Source organism: Polypterus senegalus, chromosome 1 (genome assembly GCF_016835505.1).
Source record: "Polypterus senegalus isolate Bchr_013 chromosome 1, ASM1683550v1, whole genome shotgun sequence".
NCBI lineage: Eukaryota > Metazoa > Chordata > Cladistia > Polypteriformes > Polypteridae > Polypterus > Polypterus senegalus.
Window position 1 is genome coordinate 246,765,379 of NC_053154.1, and position 16,562 is coordinate 246,781,940.

General features: G+C 35.8%; 1 protein-coding gene across 10 annotated transcripts in view; it reads left to right on the top strand.

Annotated features, from left to right (window-relative positions):
* Nucleotides 1–16,562, top strand: part of ank3b (ankyrin 3b) — a 633,883-nt gene that overhangs the window by 509,566 nt on the left and 107,755 nt on the right. For 5 of the 10 annotated variants that reach the window (XM_039771420.1, XM_039771428.1, XM_039771412.1 and 2 more), the window contains 3 exons: nt 3,335–3,407; nt 3,574–3,636; nt 15,004–15,127. In XM_039771420.1, the coding sequence (XP_039627354.1) occupies nt 3,335–3,407; nt 3,574–3,636; nt 15,004–15,127 (260 nt within the window). Of the gene's footprint in view, nt 1–3,334; nt 3,408–3,573; nt 3,637–15,003; nt 15,128–16,526; nt 16,539–16,562 lie in introns of all 10 variants that reach the window. The other 5 variants (XM_039771398.1, XM_039771378.1, XM_039771390.1 and 2 more) reach the window with 2 other exon arrangements.

Sequence of the window (16,562 nt, forward strand, 5' to 3'; positions counted from 1 at the left end):
AAATCATTACATGAGCACTCTTTTTAGAAACAAAAAACAATATCAACTTAACTGAAACTAATACACTATATATATACAGTATATATATATATATATATAATGTATATATTATATATACATATTTAAAAAGCAACATGTCTATTTGCAAATGCAATATAAAAGACATTATACGAATAATGAAAGAATATAAAAAAATTAAAGTTTTAGTTATACTTTAGCCATTCTTGGAATTATATACACAAATTCAGTTAATAACAAAAACCTTTGCTGGTCATAACTGTTGCTCAAGTTTGTTCTGGTCTATGATCAAAAACAAGCAATGGCACCTTCACTCTTTAAAACGTACTGTACATAAAGAAATTAGAACAAACACCTCCATTTATAGTCATGTCTCACCTTGGTTTGAGGGGTCTCTTTCACTTCATTACTAAGTTATTCACCTCTCATGGTAGCATTCAGTTTCAGCCACCGAAGAAACAGGCCTCAGCATCCAGTCCCAGAACATAATTTTCTGCTGTTTACAAACTGTGAATGTTCACTACATTTGACACTTTTTGTATTTATAGTAGGTATATGTTGCTATGTAAACTAATTGCATTTCTTGCAAAACAGCTTTTCAGAAGTTTGTGCTGTTTGTATTGGCTTGATGTCAACTTTGTAACAATGGCTAGATGCATGGTGCAGCTCTTACTTCCACAATACTTCCATCCATCCATTTTCTAACCCGCTGAATCCGAATACAGGGTCACGGGGGTCTGCTGGAGCCAATCCCAGCCAACACAGGGCACATGGCAGGAACCAATCCTGGGCAGGGTGCCAACCCACCGCAGGACGCACACAAACACACCCACACACCAAGCACACGCTAGGGCCAATTTAGAATCACCAATCCACCTAACCTGCATGTCTTTGGATTGTGGGAGGAAACCGGAGCACCCGGAGGAAACCCACGCAGACACGGGGAGAACATGCAAACTCCACGCAGGGAGGACCCGGGAAGCGAACCCAGGTCTTCTAACTGCGAGGCTCCACAATACTTATATGATACAAATACTTAAATGACTTTGGCCCTTTTATTGCAACTCCAAATTCCAACCCAGCTCTTATCAGCTGGCATTGACTTCTGTACCACTCTAGTAACACTCGTGCAGTTGTTTGTAGCAAGAAGTCTCTACTGCATTTGTTTTCAAAGAACTTACTCTCTACTATCAGCAGTTTCGTCTCCCTTCTGCAGCTTAGCTAATCTTTCTCTCTGTCTCCTATGATAGGAGTCCATCTACAGAACTCTTTCAAAACTCTCTCACAACTCCTGATCACACCCATTCATTTTATATGGTTCTCCACATCAACTCAAAATTTGAAAACAGGAAAGGCATGTCTTAGACATGAAAGCAGGGTCATTTGTATCTGTCTGTTATCCCACCTACCTATATTTTGATCGTTTTATTTATACCCTGCTGTTCAGCCAGTGGTGTGCATTTTTTTCCACCTTGAAACCAAAAATCCACACCTATGGTTCCAGGCATGCTCACTGCTTCCCACCACAAGACATAAACATAACAGTAAAAGAGTACGTATTAGACTGAATTACATTGAAAGATTTAACCATTCTTATGTAAAGTCTATGGTTGTGGAGTTGAATTTTACTATTTTGCTCCTTGTATATAATTAAAGTAAATAACTTTACTTGCTTTGCTTGCACCAATTCAAGCTGTACAAGACAAGAAAATTATTTTTATTCTACACCAGTGGTTCTTGCCATGATGGTCACTGAGGAGTCTTGAGGGTGATTATGTTGTAGGAGCCCCCCAGTGGCTTTGCTGCTTAAGACTCAGCCTAAATATGTTTTCTGGAAAACTCTATATAGTATGTACTAAATGTACAAATGCTAGAAGAGATTACAACCAGAGGATTATGTTAATAAAAAAATACTACAGCAATAATATGCAATACATTTTATTAAGCTAAACAACACTCTCTCTCCCTCTCATTCTATCAAAACTTTTTAACCCCAGTCTATAGTTTTGTTTTCCATTTTCTCAGGGCTGATTTTAATCTGTAGGGATTTGGTACTTACCATGAACCACTTAATTTTCCCAAAGTTTGTATAATATTTTTAAAATGTATTGATGTATTTCACATCAGCTGTTATTAAAACATTTAATGTACTTTTGAGCATATAAATGGAAGTGAATTCATGCTTTCAGGGTAGTGCTCGTTGTCTGATAGGTACCAGAATGATAGGTTTGTTTAACGGTCTTGCCACTGTCTTTGTTCAGTTTGTGTGTTTTCTGATGTCTATTTGTCTTATCCCCAAAAAGTCGAGTTTTCATTCCATATAATAAAGACTGTTACCTCAACTGGCGAATCTAATTTTCTCTGGCATGTCTGACTGTGAATATGTGAATGAATGTGTCTTGTGATGGACTTACACCATATCCAAGTTTCTATGGTTCCTGCTGCAATGGGTAAGCTCCAGCCTCTCCAGTGATGGAGCAGAGTAATTGTCTTTGGTAAAGGATGGGATAAAATATGTTTAGGATATATTTGTACTATAGTATGAAATGTCTTAAATTTCATTTTTAAAGATGTGTTTTTAGAAACAATTAAAAAAGCAAACCTCTAACAAGAAAAGGTTGTATTAAAATTAAAGAGAACAAACATACTTTGATCCATCAATTTTTATTCCTGTATATTCCACTCAGACATATGGGACCACAAGCTGTAAATTTCATACAAACTGTATCACCCTCAGTAGAGTGAGACATACAAGTGACATAACTAATTAAAAGTGATTCAAAAGAAATGTTGGATTTGAATTCTGCTTTACTGTAGGAAGAAAGAAATCCTAGCGAGGTGTTTGTACCAATTTTAATAAGTACCAAGCTAAGATACTAAAACTGTTTAACAGTGCCATCATTGTATAGAAATTTAAAGTGTGAAAGAAGATTCAAAAATGAAACATAATCTATGTAAAGCCATTACAATCATACTACGTTTTTCTGTACATTTTTGTATGAATGAATTCTGTGTATCAGTGGACTGGCAGAAAATGATACCTTTGTCAGCAAAACTAACTTCAATTGCTTCTTTGTTGCAAACATGTAGAGGTTACAGTAACCAGATTATTCCTGTTATTTCTAGAATTGAATACCTCAGGATCTGCTGACCTAACACAGATTCGGTTTAACAGGGGGATTTATTTTCAGTATTTCTTGTTCTACAAGATGGAAAATGTGAAATTTTCTCTCAGTTCAGGTTTATGTGTTTTGCATGGTATGTGTACAATGAAAAATAATTACTTGCTGAGAAATGTTTGATTTTTTCTTCACAGACCGTGACAGAAAAGCATAAAATGAATGTACCTGAGACAATGAATGAAGTTCTTGATATGTCTGATGATGAAGGTACTGCATTGCGTTTTTTTAAATATTGTTTCTGTTCATGTTTATTTAGTCCTAACAAATCACTGTTATTCATTGCTTACTATAAGCAATGAAACATTCTGCATTTGTGTTTGAAATGCATGTCATTTATTAACCATCTATTATTTTGTTCATTTAAATTATGCAGCTGTTAAAGTCAATGTCCCTGAAATTGTCAATGAAGCTGACTATATTTCAGATGTTGAAGAAGGTATTTGTGTCATTTTGTTCTGCTGTGGCCCTTTTGCTGACTTGCAAAATAACCCCTTCTTCATTAGAGCAAAACTAATGTTCTCTTCTATCTGCTCGTTTTTTATTTTTGACTTTTCCTGGGTTATTGAGCCTTGAGTTAACAAAAAGTTCACTTTATTAATAGTGAATTGTTTACTAAAGGTAGTGTTAAAAAGAGTAATACATGGAGTATCTATCATATTACTATTCTGTTTGACACATATTCATTCACTCTTTCTTTTAAGTTATACACACCATTATATAGAGTTAAAAGGCTTTACTGTCTCCTAGCAACAGACATCATTTGAAATAAAGGTCATGGTATTTACTTGTGCATGCCCTGTGAGCTCAGTTAAATATATTTGATACAAAATTGGCAGCAGATGTAACCAGTCAGCACTTTGTTACCAAATTAATCTAATTAGCTATAAATGGCTTCTCAGATCATGTGTTCCAGGGCTTTAACACAGGAGACTGTATCTTCCATTATACAGTACATTTTAAGATTTATCATATGTTAGCTAGTTATCTGCCTCAAACTGTCAGACCATAATTAACAAGTAAACACTAAAGTAAATGCACACGTCCCTCTCCCGTTTCCAGAATTCCTATGAGATACACTGAATTTATTAATTTAATCAGTATAGCATTGTGAGTTAGCATTTGGATCCGCCACCTAACAGAAGACTATTGTCCTGGGTTTGATTCCCATACCTGGTTGCTGTCTGTGTGATGTCTGCACATTTTCCCTGGTTCTAATGTACAGTTTGTGGGGTTTTTTCCCCCCCGATATTCATGCTTTCTCCCACATCCAAAAACACATGTCGTCAATTGGCCTTTCTAAATTAGTCCCATGGGTGCTTGTGTTTGTCAGTGGAACGTGTAATGAACTAGTGCTCCATCTGGAAGAAGGTCTCTGTCTTCCACCCAGTGTTGCCAGAATAGGATCTGGCCAACTTCCCTCTAAACTGGAATAATTGGGTTTGTGATTGTTGTTTTATGTCATTCATTCATCATATGCATGTGCTTACAGTGCCGAGAAAAAGTGTTTGCCCCTTCCTGAAAAATTCAAGTGTTACTTGCGAACTAAAGTTGCCCTTTATCTAATAAGATTTTGTTATAACAAAAGAAATCAGGAAGTCAACAATATGTATGTTGTACAATATGTAGGGCACTGTATGTTTGTTTTGAGTCCCTGTAGAACAATGTGGTAGATGTCTTGGTTGTTTCTAATTGCACCTTTAATTTTTCCTAAAAGCTGAATTGGTGAGCATTTTTTTTTTGCTACCCAGTTTTATACATAAATGTTGTAAATGAGGAATTTACCATTAATATGTGTTCTGGTTCAGTCAAAAGAACTTTTTATTAAAGACACAGCTAGGTGATGTTTTCATAGAGTGGAAAGATAAACAAAAAAACAAGTCAAAATAACAGCTGTCCCACTGGACCTTCCTGCATAGGAGTTTAGACTCTAACCAACCTGTGGGGTAGCTTCACCCACAATGAGTAAAGAGTTAATGGGCATTGACAGTGAGCGTTATTTATATTGCATTCTTGGATTTAATTCTAGGACAACTCCAGGATTACTTCTAAGGTCCTAGGATGTCTTGCAAAGTAGTCAATAACCTAGGCACAATGATGATATCTCAGGAACCAGGGCTCCCCTGGCTTCTAAGGCCATGTTTGAAGGGCCTGCCCTCCACCATATCAAATTGTCGCATTAAGTCTTTGCAGTGACTCCCTGGTGCCATCACATGGTTAGATTAAATGGAACATACAATATAAATGAATGGGCTGCTAGTTTCTAGTGGTCCCCTTTCAACCACAACTGGTTTACATTAAGAACTTCTTTCACCTGATAACAAGTGGTTGTTTTTTTCATTAATTCCAAACACTTCACTTGACTTGTACTTCATTGATACCCATTATAACCCTCCCTCTCAGGGTAACAAATCAACACATATTTGTGTGAGTGTTCATGCTGTATTCAGAGATTTTTCATTCATAAACTGAGTAGAATGATTCAATAGTGACTGCTGTTTAACAGAGAAAACATGCATGGCTCTAATACATTTAATTAACAGAATCGCTTTTTGTAAAAACTGCTACTCTGTACCAAAAGCTTGCAAGGCGCAAGGGCTTAAGAAACTCTGAAAGCATTTAATTGTATTGAAATGACTGAAATGAACTGTAGGAGCTGCTGCTATTCTTAATCAGCTAAGAAAAAGAAAAATGGGAAGTCACTTGGCCATCAACATATTGTACACCAGGCAAGAAAGTAGCAAAACCTAGCAGGTTTTAAAGTTTTCACACCTTTTTTATTACCATTTAATGTATCAGCCATGCATTAAGTGCCAGTTTTAAACCTTTTCATTTAAGACCAAGAATAATTTTCTTGCAGTGCTTTGCAACTTGGCTGCTGCATCCTGCAACTGAACCAAAAGAACAGTTTCTTTAGTTAAACAACTGTTTTTATTATTGGTGTTGCAAAATGAGGTGCCACTGCCATGCAGCTGAACACTGTAAACATGCCAATGTGTCTTTCTGTTGATGTGCCTGAAAGTAAATATGCCAAAGGGGCTACTAATTATTAAATGGTTTGGTTTGGCTGCTATTTCTGCTTTTATTGCCTTTCAGGTGAGCTTGATTTTCTGTTTTGTTTTTGGGTTTAATTGCGGTTACCAGTATATTTCTTATACTTTGCTGAATGACATGTCAGGATGCAACAGTATATTAGATTAATTTATTCTATTGCAAAAGCTTTCATAATGTACAGTATTTTCATGTTAATGAGATTTTTATTTTAATTACTATGTTTACTTTGGAAAACATCTTAAAAAATACTGATAGTAAGACATTACTTTATGTATGGGTGCAGTATAAGGCTGAGTTTGTGTGTTATGGAAAATACAAGAAACATGAGCTTTCTTACCCTAGTGGTAAATATCATATGTATGAACAATTTCCCAAGCAGTAGCTACCTGTGGGAGAATTATGAGATAACTTCTCAAAGTTGTGAAGTAATGCTGACCTCTCACCTCATTTCATTGTATTAAAAATGTAATAATAAATAAACAGCTCAGCTAGATGTGGCTTTTATCGCTCACATTGTGTTTATAGTAATGTGATACCTGAAGGTTAGTAAGGTGGATCATTCAGCATGTCAAAAGAAACTTTCTGTTCTTTCCAAATCTCTGCCCAGAAATGCACATGAAAAAACTAAATGGGAATGTCAGATATAAAAGGTGACTCTGAAAATTTCCATATCAGCATTTCCACTAATGATTAGCAAACCTTTTACAATTAATAAGTGAGACTTCAAGAATAAAAAATACTTAAAACTGTAAAAGACTTTTAAAATAAGAATAAAAATGAAAACTTATGTTGATAGCAATTAACCCCCAGTGGTAGTGGCTGTGGTGCTGTTATTGCCATGGTAACAGAGTTTCACAGAAAATGGTTAGACTATTGTGTTTCAAATTGAAAATCAATTAACAGATAAAATTTGTAACTGATTTCCAGTTAAATATATATCCATTAGCAATAAATAATACTGGTATCAGCACACTCCCATCTCTATTAATCTTGGGTTCCAGTGTTTTACAACTAATGACTGACCGCAATACATTACCTTGCCAGATGTCCTTTGACTGCAATGACATGTGTATAAAATTAGTGTGCCAATCAAGAGGTTACATAGATATTTTTAATAGCAGACCGTGTGAGTCACCAAAAGCCAAAATATGTCCAAAGTGTTAAGCAAATGAGTATCTTTTTGACACTATTACCAAGCAGGTAATAGTGATCATTTATAAACATGTGGATTTATTGCACATTCTTCATAAATGTACAGTAAATCAGAAAATATGCAGAATTATTCCATCCATCCAGTTTTGGTCTTCTTTAAGCCAAATTATTATAATTTTTGGCACTTTTTTAAAACAATGCCAACAAATTTTCATTTTGACTGAGGTATTAAAACATTTCATAAATATTAACAAAATACCCATTACAGTAGATAAGGGAGAACATACCAGCAAAATCATTGTAAGCATTCATCTGACATTACAATTATGTAATTGTGTCTTTGAGCTGCATGCAAGATACTGCAAACATCCATAGCCCTATTTAAGGATATAATCATGCCTCTGTTTTAAAGAAAAGGAAAAAGTGGAAATAACATTAATTTACATTCATGTGATAAAGTTTGTTAAGTTAATTGTTTAGTTAATTCTTTGGATTTTTGTTTATCATTGGCTGAGCTTTCAAAGTAGCAACTTCCTTTTAATATATGACATGCCTTATGGAAACAGTAGTATTTCAGCAGTGACATTAAGTTTATTGGATTAACAGAAAAATATGCAATATGCATCATAACAAAATTAGACAGGTGTATAAATTTGGGCACCCCAACAGATATTACATCAATACTTAGTTGAGCCTACTTTTGCAAATATAAAAGCATCTAGACACCTCCTATAGCCTTTGATGAGTGTTTGGATTCTGAATGGAGGTATTTTTGACCATTCTTCCATACAAAATCTCTCCAGTTCAGTTAACATTTGATGGCTGCCAAGCATGGACAGCCTGCTTCAAATCATTCCATAGATTTTCGATGATATTCAAGTCAGGGAATTGTGACGGCCATTCCAGAAAATTGTACTTCTTTCTGCGTCAATGCCTTTGCAGATTTCGAACTGTGTTTTGGGTCATTGTCTTATTGGAATATCCAACCCCTGTGTAACTTCAACTTTGTGACTGATGCTTGAACATTATCCAGAATGATTTGTTGATATTAGGTTGAATTCATCTGACCCTCGACTTTAACAAGGGCCCCAGTCCCTGAACTAGCCACACAGTCCCACAGTATGATGGAACCTCCACCAAATTTGACAGTAGGTAGCAGGTGTTTTTCTTGGAATGCGGTGTTCTTCTTCCGCCATGCAAAGCGCTTTTTGTTTTGACCACATAACTCAATTTTTGTCTCATCAGTGCAAAGCACTTTGTTCCAAAATGAATCTGGCTTGTCTAAATGAGTATTTGCATTCAATAAGCAAGTCTGTTTCTGGTGTGAGTGCAGAAAGGGCTTCTTTCTCATCACCCTGCCATACAGATGTTCTTTGTGCAAATTGCGCTAAATTATAGAATGATGTACAGATACACCATCTGCAGCAAGATGTATTTGCAGGTCTTTGGAGGTGATCTGTGGGGTGTCTGTAACCATTCTCACAATCCTGTGCATATGACGCTCCTGTATTTTTCTTGGCCTGCCAGACCTGGGTTTAACAGCAACTGTGCCTGTGGCCTTCCATTTCCTGATTAAATTCCTTACAGTTGAAACTGACAGTTTAAACCTCTGAGATAGCTTTTTGTAGCCTTTCCCTAAACCATGATACTGAACAATGTTTGTTTTCAGATCTTTTGAGAGTTGCTTTGAGGATCCCATGCTGTCACTCTTCAGAGGAGAGTCAAAGGGAAGCAAAACTTGCAACTGGTCACCTTAAATACCTGTTTGCATGATTGGACACACTTGTCTATGAAGTTCAAGGCTTAACGGGCTAATCCAACCAATTTGGTGTTGCAAGTAATCAGTATTGAGCAGTTACATGCATTCAAATCAGCAAAATTACAAGGGTACCCAAATTTTTGCACAGCCAGTTTAATTTCATACAACTAAATACTGCTTCACTAAATATCTTTGTTCAGAAAGCACCCCAGTACTCAGATGTTCATTGGAAATGAAAGACATACCAATGTTATCTTTTTTTTGAAAGTAGAGTAAATTATTATACAGGCTGAGAGGGGTTCCCATATTTTTTCATATGACTCTATAGTCCATATAATTATGTGTGCTATTTTGTATGGTTAACTTTTTTTAATCTGAAAAGTAAGAAAATGCATACATTACCTGTCAAAAGTTTTAGAACATCTCAGTTTTTCCTCAGATTTAATCAGTTGAAATGCAATGAATGACCTCAGTGGTGAAAAGGTAAGCAGTAAACTGCCAGAAGTTTAAATGTAAAGTTTAGGTTAGAAAAACTGAAAAAAGAGAATTCAGAATATTACAAATGGACCTTCTTCAGGTAACAATTATTAGGTTACAACCGACAGATGTTCTGCAGCAATTAAAGTAAATTGCACAGGACTAATTAGGACTAAGCTGAAGCAAACAATTTGCATAGGTGTCCCACCTTCTGTTGATTACTTAAAAACATCTGTCTGTGTTAAAGTAGAATTGGAACAGACTGTGTTACTACAACATCTGAAATACTACTTGGACAATATTCCAGTGAAAATGGCAAGAAAATGGCAATTAACAAATGAAATGAGACAGAACATTATTGCCCTTATAAGTGCAGGCCTTTTATTTAGAGAAATTGCAAAAAAAAAAAAAATCAGTGTCAGTGATTACAGTGTCCTATATAATCCAAAGCCAAGTGGAAACTGGGAGAAACTGATGAGAAATGATCTGGCAGTCCCAAGTTTCTGAGGGTTACCAATTTGTGGGATAGGTTCCTAACAGCACAACAGCTTCATGCACAGCTTAACAGTAGTCAATAAAAGCAAGTCTCAGTTTCTTCTGTGAAGAGGAGAATTTGTGCAGCAGGTTTGATAGGGCGAGCAGCAGTAAAAAATGCATTCTTTAAAGGACAAAATAGGGTCTTGAAATACCAGCTGTGGACTACTGCAGACTGGAAGAAAATCTAATGGGCCGGTGAATCAAATTTTGATGTCTTCGGTTCATCATGCAGGATGTTTATATGCCGTGATGTTGGTAAAAGGATGGTTCCTTAGTGTATGAAACCAACTATCATATTTGGAGGAAGTTTGATGGCCTGAGATTTTTTTGCTGAAGAAGGAGTTGGTGACTTGCACAGAGTGACTAGTATTCTGAATCAAAAGGGTTACCACAGTGTGGTTGTTATATCAGTAAACGTTTGTTACTTTGATGAATCAAAAATCTGAAAAACATTTTGTGCATTTATTGATTCCTTGACTTTTTTCTTACTTGTCACTGTTTATTTGTTCTATGCCTTTATTTCTTGAAACTTAAAGACATTACACTGTGTGCATTCCTGTTTAAACTGGAAAAATTGATGTGTTCTAAAACTTTTGATGTAATGTATGACAGCAGTTTTATGGGATGTAGACCTCATTTTTGGAATTTGGCTAACGACATTATCCATACAACAAAATATAACTACAAGACTGCTACTGGAGAAAAAAAGCATAGTCACTTCTAATGCAAAAGATAAAATGAGCTTGATGACTTTCCTTTCTAGAGATATTTCTGAATGCACTAAATCCCCAAAGCCAAGGTTCATTGTGGCTTTACTTTATTTGTGTTTTGTGTATGTTTTCAAGTGAACAACTTTACGCTGATCATATCCTTCAAAACAGGTTTTCTAGTTTTTATGCTACTGATATTTTAGCATTACGAAAACATTTGGCCAATCTGACACAATCTACATAAACATGCAGCAGGGATGCATTTAAATTTATTGTAAGAAGTACAGCTTACAGGAATCCCAAAGCATTCTGGCTGTTATGTTTGTGTAACCCTGTGCAAGCATGCCTGCTAGTGCATTTTGAATATTTTATGTAATCATTAATTGCCTTGTAAAGAAGGTTAAAATTTCCGCAAGCTAAATTCATTGCACATATACTGTAATTACATTTCTACTCTGTATATAGTCTCTCTATTATAAAATAGAAAAAATCTTGGGGAGGCAGACTAGGGAAACGAGACGTGATCTTCTCGGAAGACAATATGAAGTCCCGCGAGAGACACTTTAACTTGCTCCCCGCTCTTAAAACAATGACAAGCAACAAGCAAAACACGCAGCTCGCAGCAGATGATCCGACCATTTCTCCTTGCGAGCGTTCAGCCACCCTAACCCCCCCTTCACAACGCGAGCAGCAGAGACACGAAGTGGCAAAAAGGACAGCAGCTGTACAGGCTTTAAAATGATCGACGGGCAGCGCGACAGGAGCTACTTTATTAATCCCAAGGCAGTGAGCCATCATTTAAAACAAGTCCACGGACATATAACCTAGCTGTTGTTGGATTGCTTTTGGCAGACACGCATCATGTGGTCCCAACTCTTAAAACAACGACATGCGACAAGCAGAACAGGTGGTTTGCCAGCAGCAGAAAGACAACAGATGATCCAACGGCATCTCCTTAGTGTGTGTTCAAACAACACCCCACCCCCCCAACCCTTCACAACGCGAGCAGTGTTATACGTGCTGCGAGAAAGAGGTGTAACCACGCCCGGGGCCGGAAATAAAGGACAAGTATTGTTTTTACAAAAGTTTTTAAAGTAAAGTGAAAATAATGCATATGTACAGTAACAATTCCCATGAAAATAACAATCTCTTCAAATGGTATACAGTATCTGGTAAACCAAACACGGGGGTGGGCGAGTGAAGTGAGCAGGGGAGCGGAGCCCCCTAGTAAACCTTCTGATTGCCAGTGCAGATCCCTAGCCTTAGAGCCACCACTCCACCTAAACATTTGCTAAAGTTTGTGGAAAATCCAAATATATTGTATATTTTACTGCAGTTGAATCTTTGTTTGTGGAACACAGCACTGACTGCTGAGACACATGGAAAAGAATGTTGCTTTTGAGCAAACAGGGCACATGATCTATATAAACTGTACAACAACTGTACAAAGCTAAGCTAAGTTCATTTATTCTTTGTCTTAGCCCAAATATAAGCAAACAAATATCTAGCAATGATTTATTTAATCATCTTATATCTTTATTTGTTGCAATATAAATTTGTAAAGCTGCCTGTTCATGAACTGTGTGACAAAGAATATATTACCAAGGTCAACTCCAGTACACCTTTTGCCTGTATATACAGTAACATTCGCAACATGCTAACCTGAGGCCTTAGTATTAAGATATTTGGGATTGGAGGGTTAGTGGATTCCTGGCCCATTCTCAAAATGGTATAATATAACCAGCCAACCCCAAAGCTATACATCACAGGTCATTTTCAGCAGCCTGCAATGTGTGTTGCTTAACCAACCAGTGGTCCAATTATACACTTTGCACAATTACTATTTATAAATTACTTATAACAATACAATACAACAAATAATCATAACTGTAAATGTTCTTGTAAAGCATTATAATTTTTAATTGCTAGTTACTGCTCAATTCTTCTGCTCCCTCTCCATTTAACTTTAATAATTTAGGTTTCTAGTTACTATTTTATATTTTCTTATATTGACTATTGCTTTGATTTTAATGAATTTTTGTGACCCAATGGACCAGGAGTATCAGGATTAGAAGAAATGCTTTACAAACACTCTTTGGCATAATACTAACCCACAACATGGCTACAAGAATATTTTATACCTGAAAGAAAATACTCTGCATTTAGAGACAATTGCCTCCTGCTTTCTGGAGGGAGTTATGGAGATGGCAAATAATGGAACTGTTAGAAGTGGTGCTTTTTGTTTTTTGTTTTTCTTTTTTTCACCATTTTAGCAAATTTTAATTGTAACCAAAAGCCAGGGGAAAAAACAAACAAATGAGACACAATCCAAATATCCAGAAGATGAATAAGTCCAAAGTTCTTTGTCACAATGAAAGGGTCATCCATTAACTAATCTCGCTTTTCTAATGCAAGGTGGGAAAGAGCTATAGTATAACCTTGGATCTACTTGTACAAGTTAAAAGCGAGCTCCAGTGGGAGGAGCAGTCATGTCAGACTATATTCAAGTACACATCCACACTCACACTCATATCAGATCCTATTTAGCATCACATCACTAGTACACCTACACGTTCATCTTTATTATGAAGTGGAAAACCAGATTTTTCAGAGAAAACTCACATTTACACTGGGGAGAAGTTCCAGCTCCACGCAGACAGTCAACAAGTCTTTAGCTGATCTCAAGTTCCAGGTGCCTTGAGGAACAATTGCATTGCTACCATGCCATCTGTACTGAAAAGTACTTTATTAAAAGTTTTGAATAAACCTTTGCATCATTATAGCCAATTATGAGCATATCGAATTATGAACTTTAAAGTAAAAAGTTTGAAATATTTGCAAAATCTCCAATTTTGTCTATATTATTGCTATGATATGTTTTTACTCCATTACATTTAAATTTACGTGGCTTCTCTAAAAAGGTAATGAATGTGCTTCATCATATTCCAGTTCCTCATTTGTGATTCATTTAAGTTTGCAAAACAAAAAAAGTATTCAAATAAGAGAGACTGAACATTGTCTTCAGAGTTCAGTGATTTCCAGTATTTTTAAAAACCAAATGTCTGAGTGGTGGCTTAATCCATACTCTCCAAATGGTGGCTAATGGAACGGTACTGGTGATGCAGGTGGCAAAGGCTTTTCAATGGTGCCTTTTTTCTTTGCAGAGGCATGCACATTTCAAGAAGCTGCTGTTTTAGTTATAAATTATTGCTGTCTGTCTTCAGATCTTAGTGGTGGGGGGTGGGCCAGTTGCTTCCTAGAATAATCACCTTATATTCTTAGCCATTGCTGCAGTAGAAAGTTGATCTGTTTGTTTGTTAGTCATGCCCCAAAAATGCCAAGCTCATAAGCGGCTCTGAGGGCTAACTAGCCATTAGCAATGGCTGTGCCCAAGCTTTTAACTGTGTGCTCACACATTATTGCCAGCAAATTGGCAAACTTCAGAAAGGGAAAATATGAAATGCTGTAAGCAGATTAAAAAAGCAGAAATTGTCTGACTGTTGTCAGATTGTTAGGTCTCCATTTCTGCGCCAGTCACTAAACATAAACCATGCCTGAACTGGGAAACAAACCCCCACCCCCTCCCTCCACTACCACCCCCGGTGTTTGGGGGATGGGCCAGAGTTGTACAAGCTCTGTCAGCAGGGGGACAGGCATTGCTGCCTTTGTGGATTTTATTTTCTAGGAATGTGAATGTTTGTCTGCTTTGGATTTTCTTTTCCTTTCCAAAAAACCTATTATTCATGAACATATTTTCACCCTTAGGTAACTGCAGTGGGAAAAGAGGAAAAAGAGACAGCTTACGCTTTATGTGCATTGCTAAGAGCAAAATAAGCAAACTTGAGTGCATGTATGCAATGTAAAAAAAGTCACTTGAATCAGATATAAAGCTATTGCTTTTTTTTTTTTTTTTGAAACTTTTTTGTACATTTGGCCTTCTTTTTCCAGAATTAAGCATGGTGTTTTCATTGAACTGGCCACTAGCCAGTATGGTGTGCTTTCCCTTTAACATTGATTAGTTATCAAGTGAACACAGCAGGATTTGGAAACTGAAGGCTAGACTAGCAGCTCAACCAGACAGCTGCTGTTTTTGAGTAACATTCTGGTTTTCTGTCAGGTGAAGATGCAATGACAGGCGACACTGACAAATATCTGGGACCACAGGATTTGAGAGAACTTGGAGATGACTCACTTCCACATGATGGCTATATGGGATTTAGCATAGGAGCTCGATCTGCCAGGTAATGTAATCTAAATAAGCAGTGTGTTTGTTGTGTATATTTAACTTTGATAACTAATAGTTTTTGTAAGCCTGCCCTATTTATTAAAAAAGGCACAATTTCCATAATCTAGATGTTTTGCTAAAAGTATTTTTTAATAGCCAACTGTGTTTTTTTATGAATCACAAATGCTAAAACAAAAGCCCTGAAGCCAAAATGTTTCCTAGAATGTTCCATCAACAAAAATATTTTTTTCCAAGGAGCAATTACCCTAAAACATGGGATATGAAACAGAACAAACTATGAAATACTTAAAAATCAGCTAATTAATATTAAAATCTATCTATCTAAAAAGGTGCCAGTGCAATTAAATGGAACAAATTACATAATGGAAAAGTCACATTGAATAAATAATGTAGCAGTATTTAATAAAGTGTTAAAAGCATAAGTTAGCGTGTGTTAGTATTTTAGAAGAGTATTATAAAACCACAGTAACAGCAACAGCATAGTAGACAAGGCTTAATTTGTATATAGGACTGTAATCTTCAATGACTTATTATATATATAATTATATTATTATATATATTATATAAATGACATTTTTCAAAGAAAGTGAAATGAGTGAATTAAAACACTTTTATGATTAAAATACATATTCAAGTGGGAAAAGAAGATACAAACTATGAGTATTATGAAATTTAGTATTATAACCTAAATAATATATTTAAAGTGAAAGATTCAAATTTTTTAATAGCACTGGCATCAATTATTTTTTATTTTTTTAAGTTTAATTTTTTTTAATTTATATTTGTCTAATTTTCCATTGCATTATGTAAGGCAAAAACAAAATTTGAAGGATGATCCTTAATATGCAAAAAAGTAGTTTTACTGTTAATTATTAAATAAAATCACTCGTTGTTTTTAACGAACATATAGTATAGCACTATCAGTACTGTAGAACTAGGGACCACAACATCAATCAGTCTAGAGCATTCCTTTGTCGCTAAGCCAGATATTTGATCTGTATTGACATAACAAAATGCATTTTGACCTGTAAAATTACTAAAATGGTATCTTAAGTAGCAGACCTAGGGTTCATACATTTTTAGTTTTAATCAAACCATTGTGCATTTTTTTTTACATCTGCCAAGTCAGCTTGCTTGTTATGCTTTTAGAGCAGATTATGTTCTCATCAAAATAGTATGTTACATTAAGTACATGCAGGCATGTTCTAGCATCATGCTAAAAGATCCCATGTGTTCTGGGCGCAGCATACTTCTATCTCCAATTTTAATACATGCAAAAGAAAAACATTAAGTTAGGGGTCATTAAATCCACAGCATTTCTGCTTTTCTGTCTTCTGATTCTTTGCTTTCAATTTCTTCTGTGTTTCTTTTCCCCACCTAATTTCTTAACATAGCCCTAAGATCAGGTAAGATGTCATCACACATTTCCA